Source organism: Salvia splendens, chromosome 12 (assembly GCF_004379255.2).
Source record: "Salvia splendens isolate huo1 chromosome 12, SspV2, whole genome shotgun sequence".
Classification (NCBI taxonomy): Eukaryota; Viridiplantae; Streptophyta; class Magnoliopsida; order Lamiales; family Lamiaceae; genus Salvia; species Salvia splendens.
Window position 1 is genome coordinate 30,141,438 of NC_056043.1, and position 15,848 is coordinate 30,157,285.

General features: G+C 38.0%; 2 protein-coding genes across 7 annotated transcripts; both read left to right on the forward strand.

Moving 5' to 3' along the window:
• Nucleotides 1–4,294: 4,294 nt before the first annotated feature.
• Nucleotides 4,295–10,340, forward strand: LOC121758874 (pentatricopeptide repeat-containing protein At1g66345, mitochondrial-like). 6 transcript variants are annotated; one of them, XM_042154301.1, is made up of 7 exons: nt 4,295–4,425; nt 4,630–6,882; nt 7,172–7,244; nt 7,536–7,583; nt 7,671–7,765; nt 8,701–9,049; nt 9,576–10,340. In XM_042154301.1, the coding sequence occupies exon 2, from the start codon at nt 4,642–4,644 to the stop codon at nt 6,199–6,201; it is 1,560 nt and encodes a 519-aa protein (XP_042010235.1). In that variant the 5' UTR covers nt 4,295–4,425; nt 4,630–4,641; the 3' UTR covers nt 6,202–6,882; nt 7,172–7,244; nt 7,536–7,583; nt 7,671–7,765; nt 8,701–9,049; nt 9,576–10,340. The 6 variants fall into 6 exon arrangements, with proteins under 6 accessions (XP_042010235.1, XP_042010232.1, XP_042010233.1 ...); XM_042154298.1 differs by having other exon boundaries at nt 7,536–7,765; XM_042154299.1 differs by having other exon boundaries at nt 7,671–9,049.
• Nucleotides 6,644–8,215, forward strand: LOC121757859 (frataxin, mitochondrial-like). Its single transcript, XM_042153329.1, has 5 exons — nt 6,644–6,738; nt 7,172–7,244; nt 7,536–7,610; nt 7,671–7,765; nt 8,197–8,215. The coding sequence occupies exons 1-5, from the start codon at nt 6,644–6,646 to the stop codon at nt 8,213–8,215; spliced, it is 357 nt and encodes a 118-aa protein (XP_042009263.1).
• Nucleotides 10,341–15,848: the final 5,508 nt, after the last annotated feature.

Genomic DNA, 15,848 nt, shown 5'->3' on the forward strand with positions numbered 1-15,848 from the left:
ATAGCGCCGAACGGACCGCCCAGCCGACCGCCCAGCGCTGCGCGGTTTCTCTCTCCACTCAGCCGCTGGGCGGCTGCAATAGACCGCCCAGCGCCGGCGCTCGGCTGGGCGGTCGCTGGGCGCCTATTGTGGATGGTCTTAGCACAAACAAAATCTACTAATAAAAATGTAATCACAATTTTTTTTCAAATCGCGTACATAGTTAATATTTTAAAATTGATTATATATAGATGATCATATTCTTTTCAAACATTGGAATTGACTTGAGTTTTGAGAGCTTTGGGCATTAGATGTTGACGTAAGAGCATTTTTCTTGTTTTATGCTTGAATGATGCTGTGAGATATATTGTGGACTTCAATTTGGGCTTGTTATTTAAATCAGTTGGGCTGATTTTAATTAATGGCTCGTTTATGTATATTGGTGACTCAATCCGGTTTGACCCAATACTTAAATGGACGCTCTGATAGGTGCTACCTATGCCATCTCACACGGATCTTGATGGAGGACCGTTGAATCTAGGGTGTGTTTGTTTGTAGTGTAAACACTCCCTGAGCCGTCTCGGCTACTCAGTCTGTTCATTTGTTTCTCTCTCTACATGCTTTCTCTCCGGCTTCTCTCTAGAACCTTTCTTTATCTATCTGAAATGGCTTCAGATCTTCTTCTCCAGTGACTCCCTTTCTCAGTTTTTGTGAGAATCGAGTGTACATCTCTCAACTCCTGTGTTGATTCGGAGATTTCTTTGGTTTCGAACGGTTGAGTTCGATTATGGCTGTTTGGTGGAAGATCCTCGGTTGATTTCTTAGATCCGTGGGATTCGTGTGTTCTTGAAGCCTTGTGGCTGTGGTTGTGAGTCATTTGATGTGTGAGGTGGCTACTGTGTAGTAGTAATCGGAGAAACCCTAGGTTTTGGGGTTCGATTGTTTCACTGTTCTCCCTTGAGATTTGTTGGTGAAGATTGAGGAGGTCCTTGGCCCTGTGCAGTCGTATGTGCGACCTGAGCCATATTCTAAATCTTATATCCCTTCTCAGGTCTTGTATTTCCTTTGTGATTTAGATCCGAAAGGATCTTGTATCTTGTGTTACTAACTTGTGTATTAAGTGTGCAGGAGATTCACATAGTATAGCTTCATATATTCGGTCGGTGCCAGATCCAAATATAGGCTAGGGTTTTCGTTAAATCTTGTACTAGTTACATACGGTTCTAGTTGTAACCTATATCTTGTAATTGGCTTGTTTCTTACTGAGATTAGCCATCTCGTTGTTGATCAAATAACAAAAGAGGTCCCGGTAATTAGTGAATCATAAGTGATTTGATCCCCACAGATGCGTTTAACTTAGATTCATGGAATTTGTTTGCTTGGTTTTCTGATTGAACATTGATCTTTAAGAAATTTTTCGATATTTCCATGAAAAGTCATTAATGGTATTATCGGAACACTTGGAGGTATCGCATTCTCTTTCGATTATATTGTTTTTGGTATTCACTATTTATGTTTTCGAAAGCTTCATTTTCATAAGCAATAACATATTTGCAGCCACTTAGTCCACAAGAGGTGATAATATCTCAACATAACTTAGGTATTTCAAATTCGAAATAAATTATTGCAATTTGCACGAATGTATATATATTTGGGGTTATGTAGTTGAGTAGAAGGGTTGGGGCAATTTGGAGAAAAATGATAATTAATTTTAACCCATACACAACCTAATTTTGTTTTGAAACTCCAATAAATGTGAAAAACATCATAATTCAAAGGACAAATATTTTATGATTACAATGTATAATTTCTACACTAAATCTTTTAAGACTTTAGTAATAACTTTTCTATGTCAATTTTCGGGAGGAGTGTTAGGATTTAATTTTCGAAGAGTTAAGAGTTCTAAATCTTCAGAAATGAAGTGAATAACTTGAAGCTTAAAGTTTCAATTTTCCTATAATTTTTGAAAAAAATCTGAAATATATTTCCGTTGGGGATATTAAAATATAGTGAGATATATAGAATTTTGCTTTGAAGCATTGCATACAGTGAAAACTAGTCTATAATTTTATTTGGAGTTACCGTGTTAACGATAATTAAGAGTGTCAGATTATGATCATGTTTGACTTCACGCTACCAATTAACGTAAGTGTTTTTCAATAATTATTGAAATAAGATAAATATTTTTAAGGTTATATCCATGATCCATCCGCTTTATTTTATTATTCGATCAATTGATTAAACGCGTGGGAGAATAGTTACAATTATGTTACCGTAATTTTTTCCCACAATCTTATCTCATAAAAACGCAAAAAAGTATACAATTAAACATCGAATTACAAAAAGGGTCAAATTAGCTAGAACATGAACTAAAAGTTGATTATTTTGATCTCAATTACGATTGAATATATGTTAATGTATCTTATTTCTTTACTTGCTATAGTTTTCAATATTTTTTTTGAGACATGAGTAATTATTAAATCCAGTCATACGCTCTTTTGAAATTTATAGGTTTAAAAAATAGCTACAGTAATTTAAGCCAGAATAATATGAAAATTGGACAAGAGAATGTTAATGAATGGATGCCTTTATAAATGCATATTAATAAATTGGATAATAGCATATTAAGAAATAATTAAATGCGAAAATTGAAATTGGATAAGAAGATATTAATGAATGAATGCCTTTATATATAATATTCCCAAATCCACTATTTTCTTCTTTTTAATTCTTTTGGCAAGCCATATTAACACTAAAATAAATTTTATGTGAACTAAAATAAGATCTACCAATAAGTCTAAAACCATCTCCAACCAGTAACACTAAACTTAAACTCATTTTTTACTCTAAATTTGTACACTAAATTCAAATTTTACACCATTTTTTATTATTTATCTCACAAAATTTCCATATTTTGATTTTGTTTCATGAAAACATGCAAAATAAATTTAGGCTTCTAATATAATTGGAGAAGTTTTCTGCACCAAAAATAAAATTTGATGTACAATTAAAAATAGCCTAACACCATTTTATTTAAGATATAAAGCTTGGGCATCAGCTGTCATGGACAGCTCAATACATCTAATTATTGAGTCATTTAAACAAAATTAGAAACAACAAAACTCAATTATATTTTAAGCAACATTATACAGTAGTACTAGTATGTAGAAGGTTATAACCAAATCAGATTGCTAATATGATACGTACGGCAATCGCATTTGATGTGCTTTGTAATTTTGTAAATCATTTAGTTCTAATTGTGCTCGGATAGATATGAAATGTTTAGTGGTTCCCTCAATTATGAAATGTTTAGAAGTGGTTCCCTAGAAGTTTGTTAAAATGTGAATTTTAAGAACTAAAAATATATCGGCTCAGAAACTGATGTTAAATGAATTAGTAAATTGATGTTGAGTGAAGAACTGATATAAAATTGATATTAATATATTTATAAACTAATAGTATAAAATTTGTGTTCTAACTAGTGGAGTATAAAAATTTTTAAATGAACCATTACAACATTCTACTTATATAAATATACCCTTATCGGATTATACTAAATTGACAATCCAAATTAAAATGACAATCTATCACTAATGAGGACCCTTAGATTCAGGAGAAGATTCAACCTTAGTCTGCCATATGGCATGCTTGCTTTCCTATGTATCGCATATTGCTAGATTATCTCTGATTTCGTATCGTAGATAACTTAGAACCATATGCCGAGTTGTTTGCCTATGTATCACAGATTGCTTACCTAGGTTGTCATTTTAACTATGGTGTCACCATAGTGCTCTGATTTCGTATCATAGATTGCTTGGAACCATATGCCAAGTTGATTGTCTATGTATTGTAATTGTTTGCTTAGGTTGTCATTTTAACTATGGTGTCACCATAATACACCCCATGACATAACATACTAGCATAAAGTACACCCAAAGCTAGAAGACTCCAGAATTTCGCTGGTTGGGCTCACAACATCTTCCCATTTATCAATCGTATTTTAACTTATATTACACTTCTTCGGTGTTATACGCTATCAATAAGTTATAAGAGTTCTCTATTACCAGACAATGATTTAAAAAATGGCAAACTACCTTAAAAGTCACAATTTTTTTCCAAATTTCAATTTATGCATTATATGCCAATTTTTCAGTTCGTGAAAAAAATTGAAAAATGGAAACAGTTGTGACTTTTAGGGCAGTTTGCTCTTAAAAAAATCAATTAGTGTTATTGGAAATGGACCATGTATTCCAAACAAAGCCAGCAGCCCAAACCAAATTAAACTGAAGCCCAACCCATTCACAATTGGTTTTGCCGTCAAGCTCGCTCTCTCTCCCTCTCCCTCTCCCTCTCCCTATCCCTCTCCCTCGCTTTCTCTCTGTTGTACCAATTTTAGAAGCTTCCACTGCGTCTACCCGGTGATACGCTCCGCCCGTTGAGGCCACGGTATGTCTGATAAATTTTGTGTTGTTTTGTCATGAATCTTATGCTGGATTGGATTCATTGGAAATTCAATGTGGCGCCGGTTGAGGTTGTGAAGTGGGTTTCATGTTTCTGCTATTTCCTTATACATATATTTGGGGGAAATCAAGCAATTCTAGACAATTTCATTCTAAGCGATTTTTTTCTTTCTATTTGATTGATTTGCAGGTTCCTCATCAAATGGCTAAAATGATTCGAACATTTTCCCGCAAAAAATCAATTCGTTTCGGCATCTCGCTTTCATCTCCCCCTTTGGTCCATACATTATCGGAACCCAAAACCAATGATAGCAACAATGTGATCACATCCATAATCGACTCCTTACACAGAGGCGAAAGCTGGAAAACCCTCTCACAAAAATTTGGTTCAGTCAATTTCACAAACCCTTTAGTTGCAAATGTCCTGTTGCAGCTCAAGGAGCCGATTAATTCGAGAAAAGCCCTAAAATTCTTCCATTGGACAGCGAAAGAAGTTAACTTGGAGCACGACCTTTCGAATTATTGCCTGAATATCCACATTTTAGTGAAAGGGGGGCTAATCAAGGATGCAAAGGCAATGTTTGAGTCAATTTTGGTGAAAAGCGATTTGGAAGGTAATTATCAGATATTTCCTATTCTTGATTCATTGATGGAGACTTATGAGGTTGTTGATTCGGTTCCGCTGGTCTTCGATTTGTTCGTGCAGGCATGTGCTAAATTGAGAATTGTTGATGGTATTATTGATGCTTGTGAATTGTTGTTTGATAATGGGTTTGTGCTGAGCGTGATTAGCTTCAATACTCTGCTTCATGTCTTGCAAAAAAGTGGGAATGTGGGATTAGTTTGGGGTGTTTATGAGCTCATGATTAAGAGAAAAAAAGTCCCAAATGAGGTTACAGTGAGGATCATGGTTAGCACATTGTGTAAAGAGGGGAAATTGGGGAAATTTCTTGGGATTGTAGATAGTATACAGGGGAAAAGGTGTTCGATTCCTCGATTAATAGTGAATACGTGTCTGGTGCATGAGATGATTGAGGGGGGTAGGGTTGAAGATGGTTTGGTGGTGTTGAAGCATATGTTACAGAAGAACATGATCTTGGATACAGTTTCGTACTCGTTGGTTGTCTTTGCGAAGATTAAGATGGGTGATTTGGATGCTGCTCGAGAGATATATGAAGAAATGCTCAAGAGAGGATTTGAGGATAATGCTTTTGTGTGTAGTTTGTTTGTTGCAGCGTATTGTGACATGGGGAGAATCGATAGGGCGATTGAGGTGTTGGAAGAGATGGAACCAGCAGGGTTCAAGCCTTCAGAGGAGGCCTTGAATCGGATGATTGAAGGTTGTTGTTTAGATGGAAGGTTGGATGAGAGCTTGGAGTATTGCAAACGTATGATGAAGCTCGGATTTGTTCCTAGCTTGGGAGCTGTTGGTGTGATGTTTGGGGGATTATGTGGGAATGGGAAGACGAAGGCAGCTGATGAGATGCTGACTGTGCTGTTGGACAGAGGGTTTTCTCCGGATGAGAAGACGTATTCTTATCTTGTTTTGGGTTATTGTAGAGACGATGATGAGGAGGGGCTTACGAAGGTGCTGTGTGAGATGGGATACAGATCGATCCCTCGGACCGAATCGCTCAGTTCAGCCATTATCAGCCTCTGTGAGTGTGGGAGATTGGAGGAAGCGGAGAAGTATCTCAGAGTAATGGAGGCTCACTTGCTCATTCCTACTCCGAACGTTTATGAGGCGTTGGTTGGCCGCTAGCATCTTCTGATTTGCTACCATGATTACGAGCCTCATATTTACCCTTGATACGGTATATACCGTCTCAACCCAACCCTAGGAAAAAGCTCGTTTGCTCACAAGAGGTCAAGAATGTGTAATGGCTAAGCATTGGAGTTTAGTATCTCAAGTTTCATTATTCCTAATTTCCACATTCGAAGCTTCATAATTCCCAAATCATAAACTATTCTCATAATTATAGTAACAATAAATATATAATGAATATTCAAACCAAAAATAAATAAATATATCATGAATATTATTGAAAAAATGGATACAACTGTAAATCAACTTCACTAGGTTCACGTAAATAATTAGGCCCAACAACAAAAAAAGGGGAAAAAATCAGAAAACCAAGATAATAATAGCATCATATTTTAGCTTCTATTCTTCTTTTTCCCGGTTACTGAGAAATCGAGAAAATATGGCGACTCGATCGCTGAGACGAAAGGTGTTCAGAGCTCTGAGCTCTCTACAATCGTCGTCTAATTCAATCGAAGCGACGCAAAATTTGTCACTGTTTTCTCTCTCTAACTACTCAGCTGAATCATCAACTTCTGCCAGCTCTTCGCGCCCAAATTTCTAGTGCAATATCATCTCCCGCCGCCGCTTCTCCTCTCTCACGGAGGAGGAATCGCATGAACCTGCCGCGGTTAACTATATGTGAGTGTGAAAATCCTTAGTTCGTTGTTGGTGATTGGGGAAAAAGTTTGATCAGGACGATTTTTTAATTCCTGTCTCTGTTATCCTTTTATTTGATTAGGAAATGAATCAATTACTAATTGAATTGGTATTTTGTTGTTATAGATCAAGTGGAAACGTTTGATTTTGAAAATTTGTTTGTTTAGTTGAATGGATTGAGGAAATGGAAGCTCGATTAGGTTGAGAAATGACTGATATTTTATTTTTAGGTGTTAAACTGCGTGATTTGGATTATGTGTATTTTTTGCAGCTCTTTGTTGACAGAGGAAGAGTATCACACGCTGGCTAATTCCACCATCCATGATCTGCTTGAGAAGCTCGAGGTATATATTTTTCATAATCTGGATCAAATGTTAATGTGAATTTCACTGGTAAAATAAGAATGAAAATGATAGCCTTAAGATGATATTAGTGCTGGAAACAACATAAAACGCTATGGTATTTTCAAACTGAATCAATTGGATGTTGATTAATGCATTAACTAATCGAATACTATTTGGAAATGGATCTTCTGCTCAGAAACCAAATGCAGTGCGAGTGTTTGTACCGTGTCCTATGTTAATTATACTATACCAGTTTATTGAACGTTTTGATGGTTCCGTTGGCTGCTGTAGGAATATGGTGACTGTGTGGATATTGATGGATTTGACGTTGACTACGGGGTGAAATGGACTAACTTGCATGGATATGTTAAGATTTTTGAAACGTTTTCTATCAGTTTATGATGCTACTATGTGTTCATTTTTCAGAATGAGGTCCTGACTTTAAAGCTTGGGGATTTGGGGACTTATGTCATAAACAAGCAAACGCCAAATAGACAGATTTGGATGTCGTCTCCAGTGAAGTAATTATGTTTCTGACTTAATCAGAGTTACAGGCTTCTGGTTTTAGAATGCTGTCTTGATTTGTGATCTTGGTTCCCAATAAGATGTTGCTTTGGCTTATAATTTGAGTGCTGAATCTTGTGTTGTTGTGGACCATGCCGTGAGAAGAATATGAAGGTTTGCGGTGTGATTGTAATGGTCTGTCATGCATTTGCTAAAACCTGAACATCATATAGTTAAAAGAATTCATGTGCATTCATTCAATCTACTTTTCGGAGTAAGTTGATCATAGTGAAGATCAAGTTTGATTTCGGTGGTGTTAATTGTTACTACGTCTCATGGGCTTTGGACTCGTGCAATACATATGGCATGCCCTATGTTGCCATAAGAATGCGAATTTTAACAAGAAACAGTGTATATTGACTGTTTATCTCATTTATTTGTTAAATAGGTACATGAACGGAACTTGAACTTGACATAAGGTACTTTAATCTTGCTTGCTGATAGGAAGAATAACATGGGAAGCAGCTGCAATTTGAAAAATGAAAAGTTGAAGGAGAAGAAAAATATAATTAACTTTAGAGCAACGGCCTGAGGTTATTATAATCAAATAGTAGTAATTAGCTACTCCATATAATATTCTAAATATATGAAAGTCAATGCTTAAGGTGGGAAGAGGGGTCCAGGTTGATTTTTTCATTGCAAAGCATTCATGTCGAGAAATCATATAACATTGCAATTAAATTGAATTGGGAGTACTTCATTAGTTTGCATGAGTAAAGGAATTATGTTTTTGCTTGCTCAAAGATGTGACATTCTGCTCCATTTTGACTAAATGAATGAGTTCTGTCTTGATTATGATGATGATGATGATGAGTAATCTCCTTGCTCAATACATGCTTAAAAATTCTTTTCATCCATAGTTCAATTGTTGCTGTCTCAATTGCTTCTGCAGCGGCCCGTCTCGTTTTGACTGGGATCAGAAAGACAAAGCTTGGATATATAAGCGAACGAAGCAAAACCTTTTTAAAGTTCTGGAAACCGAGTTAGAAAAGCTGTGCAAGAACCCCATCAGCCTTTCTTGAGCTTCCTAAAACAATACATCCCCTGCATGAAACTTCTTCTTTCATGAACCCGTTATGCTACTCCAACAACTCCCATCCAACTCTTATCTCCTCACCCCGTTTCATATTACATATCGCATCCCCACATCCTCATACCAGTCGTTATCTCGTATGTAGTACAGAAGTTATCCATGTTGGCTAACTCAAAGGCCAGCTACACCAGCACGATACATGAACATGGTACGTGTTTTTTTTACTATGAGTAAGGCCCTACCGAGGAGTAGTTAACATGCTGCCTCCACTCTATGGTTAAAACTTAAAATAATTTGTATTTTTTGGTGTGATAATTTGTGACGCATACAAATTTTGATTGGTAAAACTTCCGCATATCCTAATACGGAATTCCTACTTTTGAATCACTCATAATTACTAGTGATTATATTTGAATTGGAACTACAGCTTAGTTGATTTGAGGCATATCAGTGTCACTAAGCTATAAAATTTTGTATTATTTAGTTTACAAACCCCCTCTCTCTCTCTCTCTCTCTCTCTCTCTCTCTCTCTCTCTCTCTATATATATATATATATATATATATATATATATAGGTCCATGATCAATTGAGATTTTTTAGGCTAATTAATAAATGAGATGCAATCTCAGCCACTCATTTTTATTAAATGAGTGGTCCAGAATTTGCCACATGAAAAATATTTTTAGATTAATTAATTATAAAAGGACATAATGGTAATTTCATATTTTAATTAGGGATTGTGAGGGTGCTGGTGTGTGTGCTTCGAGATGTTGGCTTCAACAATGGTGGCTTCCAGCGCTTTCAGAGCGCTCCCGATCTCCGCGAAGAGCTCCGGCCGATCGTCGCAACAGATAGACGACTTGATCTGCTCCGATCCGTCTTCAATCTGATCGACTATTACCTCGTCGATCTCGCTCGGCACGCCGCTGCTGATTTTGCTCGCCTCCTTCGCCCTCTGCCGCTGCTGATTTTGCTCGCCTCCTTCGCCCTCTGCCGCTGCTCCTTCACGTGATCCACCACGTGCCCCAATGGCGCCGCCTTGTCCATCTATATTGATCGGAATCGGTCAATTCAGTGAGAATTTTGATTCGATTCGAGAGAGACAGAGAAAGAAGGGAAAATACCTCTTCAGATTTAGGGATGAGTTTGCGGAGAGTTGAGCGATTTAGGGATGAGTTTGCGGAGAGTTGAGCGTTGATTCTGTCTCTGCGGCGTTTCTCGGATGTTGTTTATTTGTTGAAAATCTGCGGCATTGGCTGTTGGTTTTTGGGTGAACAAATTTGCTGTTGACATTATATTGAAACTTCAGTTGTAGACATTTGCTGTTGACATGTTGAAATGTAGGAGATGCTGGTTTGTTGACATTGTGAATTGAAGATGAAAATTTAGGATGACATTTTGTAGGTGCCTTTGGAGGTCTGTTGACATATTGACATTTGCGTTGCTAGTGACATTTCTTTGAAATTTATGAATACATTATGTGATGTTTTTTGCTGACATTTGTGGAATTAGCATGAGAACATACCTTGAGCTTCGTAAGACAACTCCATAAAATACCAATTTGGTAGATGAGATTGTATAGAATATTGACATGTCATGTCAACTACGGTACATATCGTGTCAACTACACGTACAAGCTATGTCAACTGTGTTACAAGCCATGTCAACTACACGTACAACCATGTCAACTACACATAGAAACCATGTCAACAACAATTATAAGTCATGTCAACTAGACATACAAGCTATGTCAACAATCCGACACATTAAAACATGAAATGACACTTATACCCCCGTGTTGACATAATGTGATAGCTGTTGACATTTCGTTAATCTTGTGGATTAGTGGCTGAGATTGCATCTCATTTCTCAATTTAGCTAAATAATCTCAACCTAACAGGACCCTATATATATATATATATCCCAATCAAGTGAAAAACTTGGTTATAATAAAATTGGGCTTCGTATTTAGTGAACTTACATTTAACAGCCCAGTCAGTAGAAAAACGCATCACTTTTTTTTTCTGAATTATTTGAAGTATTAATTGAAAGGGATGATATTAGCTATTTTTTCAAGTTGTAATAGCCAATTAAATCATAAAGTTTGGTTAAATTGTGGGTAGTTTTATAAAGTTTGAAAATATAGAAGTTATTTTTAGATCGTTTTAGTTCATATAAGAGGTAACATAGTCATTTTATAGGTAGTGATAAAATGCTAACTCATATATTGTATAAACTCTAAACTTTTCAACACAGTGTCAACACAGTGTAAAATTTCAAAATTTTGATGTCAACACACTGTCAACGCAATGTCCATATGGTGTCAACCGTTGACATTGCGTTGATATTTTCTGTTGATGTTATTTTGTCATCTGTTGACATTTTCTAACGGTCCAGATCATAGTTTGAAGTTTGTACAATATTTAGAGTTTGCATTTGAAGTATGTAATTAACGATAATAATGTCACTACATGAGTATAATTAGGTCATTTTGTAGAGGTTTCAGACCAGATTCTATCTTTTCTCTAATAATTGGAAATTGGACTCTAGTTATAAATTATGATTTAATTATTTATTAATACTATCCTGGGGTAGTGATAAAATGCAAACTATATACTATAAAGTCCAAACTATGATCTGGACCGTTAAAAAATGTCAACAAATGATAAAATAATGTCAACACAGCATTAACCGTTGACACCGTGTGACATTTTATTAACCGTTGACACCGTGTGACATTTTTTGTTGCTTTTATTTTGTCATCTATAGATATTTTCTAACGGTTTAGATCATAGTTTGGAGTTTATAGTATATTTAAAGTTTACATTTTATTACATCCCTACTATCCTATATATAATCATATATTGTGCATCTGACCTCTTTATCTTAAGAAAATTGTTAAAGACTGGAAAAACATTTCACTTAAATACCACAGCATAGCATACGTGTGTACTGATTCAACTTAGGATAACACAAACTTCCAACAATTAAAAATGCCTTAGTGTACTGATTCAACTTAGGATAACACAAACTTCCAACAACTAAAAATACACCTTAGAGTATCCAAGCCCCTTGGCCTAGCGGTAAAGGGTGCTGGATACCGCGTCCATCCTGGAGGTCTCGAGTTCGAGACCTGGGTGGCGTAATTTGTCTTTCCTCCTTGTTATAGGAGTTAATTTGTAATTTCCTCCTTCATATATATGATATAAATATATGAAGTTAATTTAAAAAAAAAAAAAAAAAATACACCTTAGAGCATCAGCAATGGGGCGCCCTATATAGCCCGCTCCATCCTCCGCCATATTAGCATTTTATCCTCATACCCTTCCACCTGTAGTGGGATGCCCTATAGTCCTCCCTATAGCATTTTATTTATTTGAATAAATAAACACTACAAAATTTTAATAAAAAACTTCATTTCATTGAAAGTTCATAGAGTACAGTACGAAATAAAAAACTATAAATTCAATGGCCGTGGCGGTTCCAAATTTCTTCAACCATGTCGGATATGAGCCGAGCATGGTCTTGTTGGTTGCACTCTGAGGCATGTCTAGCTAGAACCTCATTGTAGCCCGCCGGTAATCCTCGAACGTGGGGCGGGGTCGCCGTGTGGAGCTAGATCCAGCTTCATCATCGCCCAATCGGTGACTATTCCACCTTCGTGTTCGACTATCATGTTATGCAAGATGTTGCACGCATACATGACATCGGCGATGACGTCCTTGTACAAGAACCGCGTCGGACCCTTCACTATAGCCCACCGCGCTTGGAGCACACCAAATGCCCACTCCACATCCTTCCGCGCAACCTCTTGCTTTTGCCGGAATAAAACTCTTCTCTCACCGATTGGGCAGGTGATTATCTTCAAAAAAACAGGTCACCTCAGGTATATGTCATCGGCCAAGTGGTACCCCATATGATGTTGGCGTCAGTTTGCAGTGAACTCAATGGTCGGGCCGTTGCCATTGCATTGCTCGGTGAAGAGATATGAGGAGTTCAGGACGTTGATGTCGTTGTTCGACCCCGCCACACCGAAGTAAGCATGCCAGATCTAGAGCCGGTGGTTAGCGATGGCTTCGAGGATCATCGTCGGGTGGTTTCCCTTGTATTCACTAGTAAATTGGCCTCTCCACGCCGTCGAACAATTCTTCCACTCCCAGTGCATACAATCTATGCTCCCTAGCATTCCAGGAAAGTCGTGCGCTGTCTCGTGCATCTTCATTAGGGCCTGGCAATCGTCAGCAGTCGGCCTTCGCAAATATGTGTCGATGTAAGTCTCCACAACTCCCTTACAAAATTTCTTCAGGCACTCGCGGCCAGTTGTCTCCCCGACGTGAAGGTAGTTGTCGAACATGTCCGCCGTGGTGCCGTAGGCCAACTGCCGGAGCGCAACCGTGCACTTCTGCAACGGCGTAAGTCCGGGTCTGCCGATGCCATCTTCCCGATGCTGGAAGTAAGGATCACGTGCCTCCAACGTGTGGACAATGCTGAGAAAAAGATCTCGCCTCATCCTAAACCGGCGGTGAAAAACCGTCGGACCCCACCGTGGTTTCTCCGCAAAATAGTCTGCGAAAAGACGTTGGTGAGCTTGGTCTTGCTCGCGGCGGACAAACGTCCGACGATAAATCGGCCTCTAAATCTGCTCCGCTTGGGCCTGCTCCGCCGCTTCACGCTCGTGCTCCATTTCGGCCAAGCATTCCGCCGTAGCCTCGTGAACGCAATCGAACAAGGCATGAGTAATGCCCTCCGAGGTACTCCAATCGTCGCCCGGTCTCATTTTTTTAGTGAGAGAAAGATTGGTGTGTGGGGAAAAGATAATTGAGATGAGAGATGTGAGAGAAAAGTGTGAAAAAATAGAATGAAAAGTGAGGTATATATAGATAAAAGAAATTTAAAAAATTATTTTTTTAAAAAAAAAGCGAAAACGCGTTGCATCGTCCGTGATATCGTCCTCATCGCCTGCAATGGGGCGGGCGATACCGCGGAGGATGCTCGTTCCGACGTCATCGTCCGCGGACGATGCATCGGGCATCGTCCGCATGTCTATAGTGGCGGACGATAGCACGCCCGATGCATCGGGCGGATTATCGTTCGCTCCACTGTGGATGCTTTTAGGGTAAAAAATTCGTTACCCACTTTCTTACTCCATCCGTCCCAAGGAAGATGACCCCTTCCTTGGGCAGCACGAGATTTTAGGTAGCTTTATATTGTGTGTTAAGTGGAGAGAGTAAAGTTAGAAAAAGAGAATAAAGTAGAGATAAATATGTTTTCCATTTTTAGTAATGACAATCTTGATTGAGACAAATCAAAAAGGAAAATGAGTCATCTTTAATGGGACGGAGGGAGTACTTAGAGCATCTGTAACGCAAGGGGTCGGGCCGCATCTCGCGAGTCCTGCCCGTCCCGAGCGTTGCACGGAGGAGAGTCACGGCCCAGGCCCGTCCCGGGGCCGCGTTCCCGCCCTGTCGCGCGTCCCGCGTCCCGGCCTGGGACGGCGTTGCACGGTGACGGGCCGCAACTGTAGAGTCCCGGCCCAGCGTTACACGCTCCTCGGGACGGGCCGCAACCAATTTTTTTTTTTTAATTCGAAAATTTTTTCTATAAATACTACTCCATTTTCATACACATTCAACTTCATATTCAACTTCAAATCCCTTCCTAGAATTCGAAAAAATGCCTCCACGTCAAAGAATATTCGAAGATCAAATGTCCCGGTCGTTAGCAGAGGCGCTACCGGCAATCCAAGAAGAAATCAACAACGAAGTTGAACGCTACCAAGCTGTTATTCAAGCTTGGAACGAACAACAAACCCTGGTACCACGTACCCGGATGTATATTCACCGATACCGTGAACAAGCTGCCTTGCGGCTTTTCACGGATTATTTCTCTAGAGATCCGCGATGGAGTGATCAGATGTTCCGTCGCCGGTTCCGGATGCGGAGGCCGTTGTTCCTACGCATTTCTATGTTGTAATTTTGCAGTATTCGATGAAATTAAATTTTCCGTGTTATAAATTTCCAGCGTTTTTTATTTTACGAGTTAAATAGGTTGGAGTTGTGAATAGTGTCATTTATTAGTTGCGGCCCGGGCCGCAACCTGCAGGGTTACAGCAGTTGGGGCCTGTGCCGCAACTGTAGAGGAATGATGACGTGGAGGGGACTTGGGCCCGGAAATGGGGACGGGGTTAATGATGCCCTTATAACTCTATGCTCACATTGGGAAAGGAATCATAGTTCATGCTTTTACTGGAAAAAATTAAAATTAAAAAATAATTCAAATAAAACGTAATCAATGTAGATTGAGATAAAAAAATAAAAGGGTGCTGGGTAGGTAATCTACCAAGCCTTGAAAGGATAACAATGCAATAAATGAATCATAAACTGGTCTATTTATCTGGAGTATTTAATTTATCAGAGTCAGTTATTTTAAAATAAATCGATATATTCCATGTAACATCCACGACAGAGATTGTTACGTAGTATATATTAAATTTGTTATTATATTACAATAATATTTCTTTCAAAATAGTAAAATAACAAATTAGTTCATTATCTATTTTATACTACGAGACAAGATTGGTTCTAATTTTAGATTTAGGATATTTTTTATCCGAATATTACACATCTAATGAGGCTACTTCAATGAGTAATTGAGTACATATATAATGTTATGTGACTTAGAAATACTAGTTTTCCCCATGTTGCGTGAATCTTGCTGTATATTTTACATTTCTTTACAAATATTCCTCAATTTATTTCCTACAGGAGTGGTGTAAAAAGGTCAACATAGATAACGTTTTTGTTTAAAAAAGAACCAATATATTTGGCTTTCTTCGGATTAAATGGGAAGATCCAATATAACATTATCAAACCACGTCATAAAGATATTTCCACTAAATATTTTTAAATTTATCTTTCAATTCGTGACTTGATTTGAAATCCATATCCTATAAAACTAATTAATCACTAATTATAAAAGCGGCTTACTGCTAAATTGATCCATCAAGA

Excerpts from the sequence above, each read along its gene's own strand:
- LOC121758874 (XM_042154296.1), top strand. The coding sequence starts at position 4,642 with ATGGCTAAAATGATTCGAACATTTTCCCGCAAAAAATCAATTCGTTTC.
- LOC121757859 (XM_042153329.1), top strand. The coding sequence starts at position 6,644 with ATGGCGACTCGATCGCTGAGACGAAAGGTGTTCAGAGCTCTGAGCTCT. Across the intron at positions 6,739-7,171 it reads GCGACGCAAAATTTGTCACT|CTCTTTGTTGACAGAGGAAG; the intron begins GTTTTCTCTCTC and ends TATTTTTTGCAG. Across the intron at positions 7,245-7,535 it reads ATCTGCTTGAGAAGCTCGAG|GAATATGGTGACTGTGTGGA; the intron begins GTATATATTTTT and ends TGGCTGCTGTAG.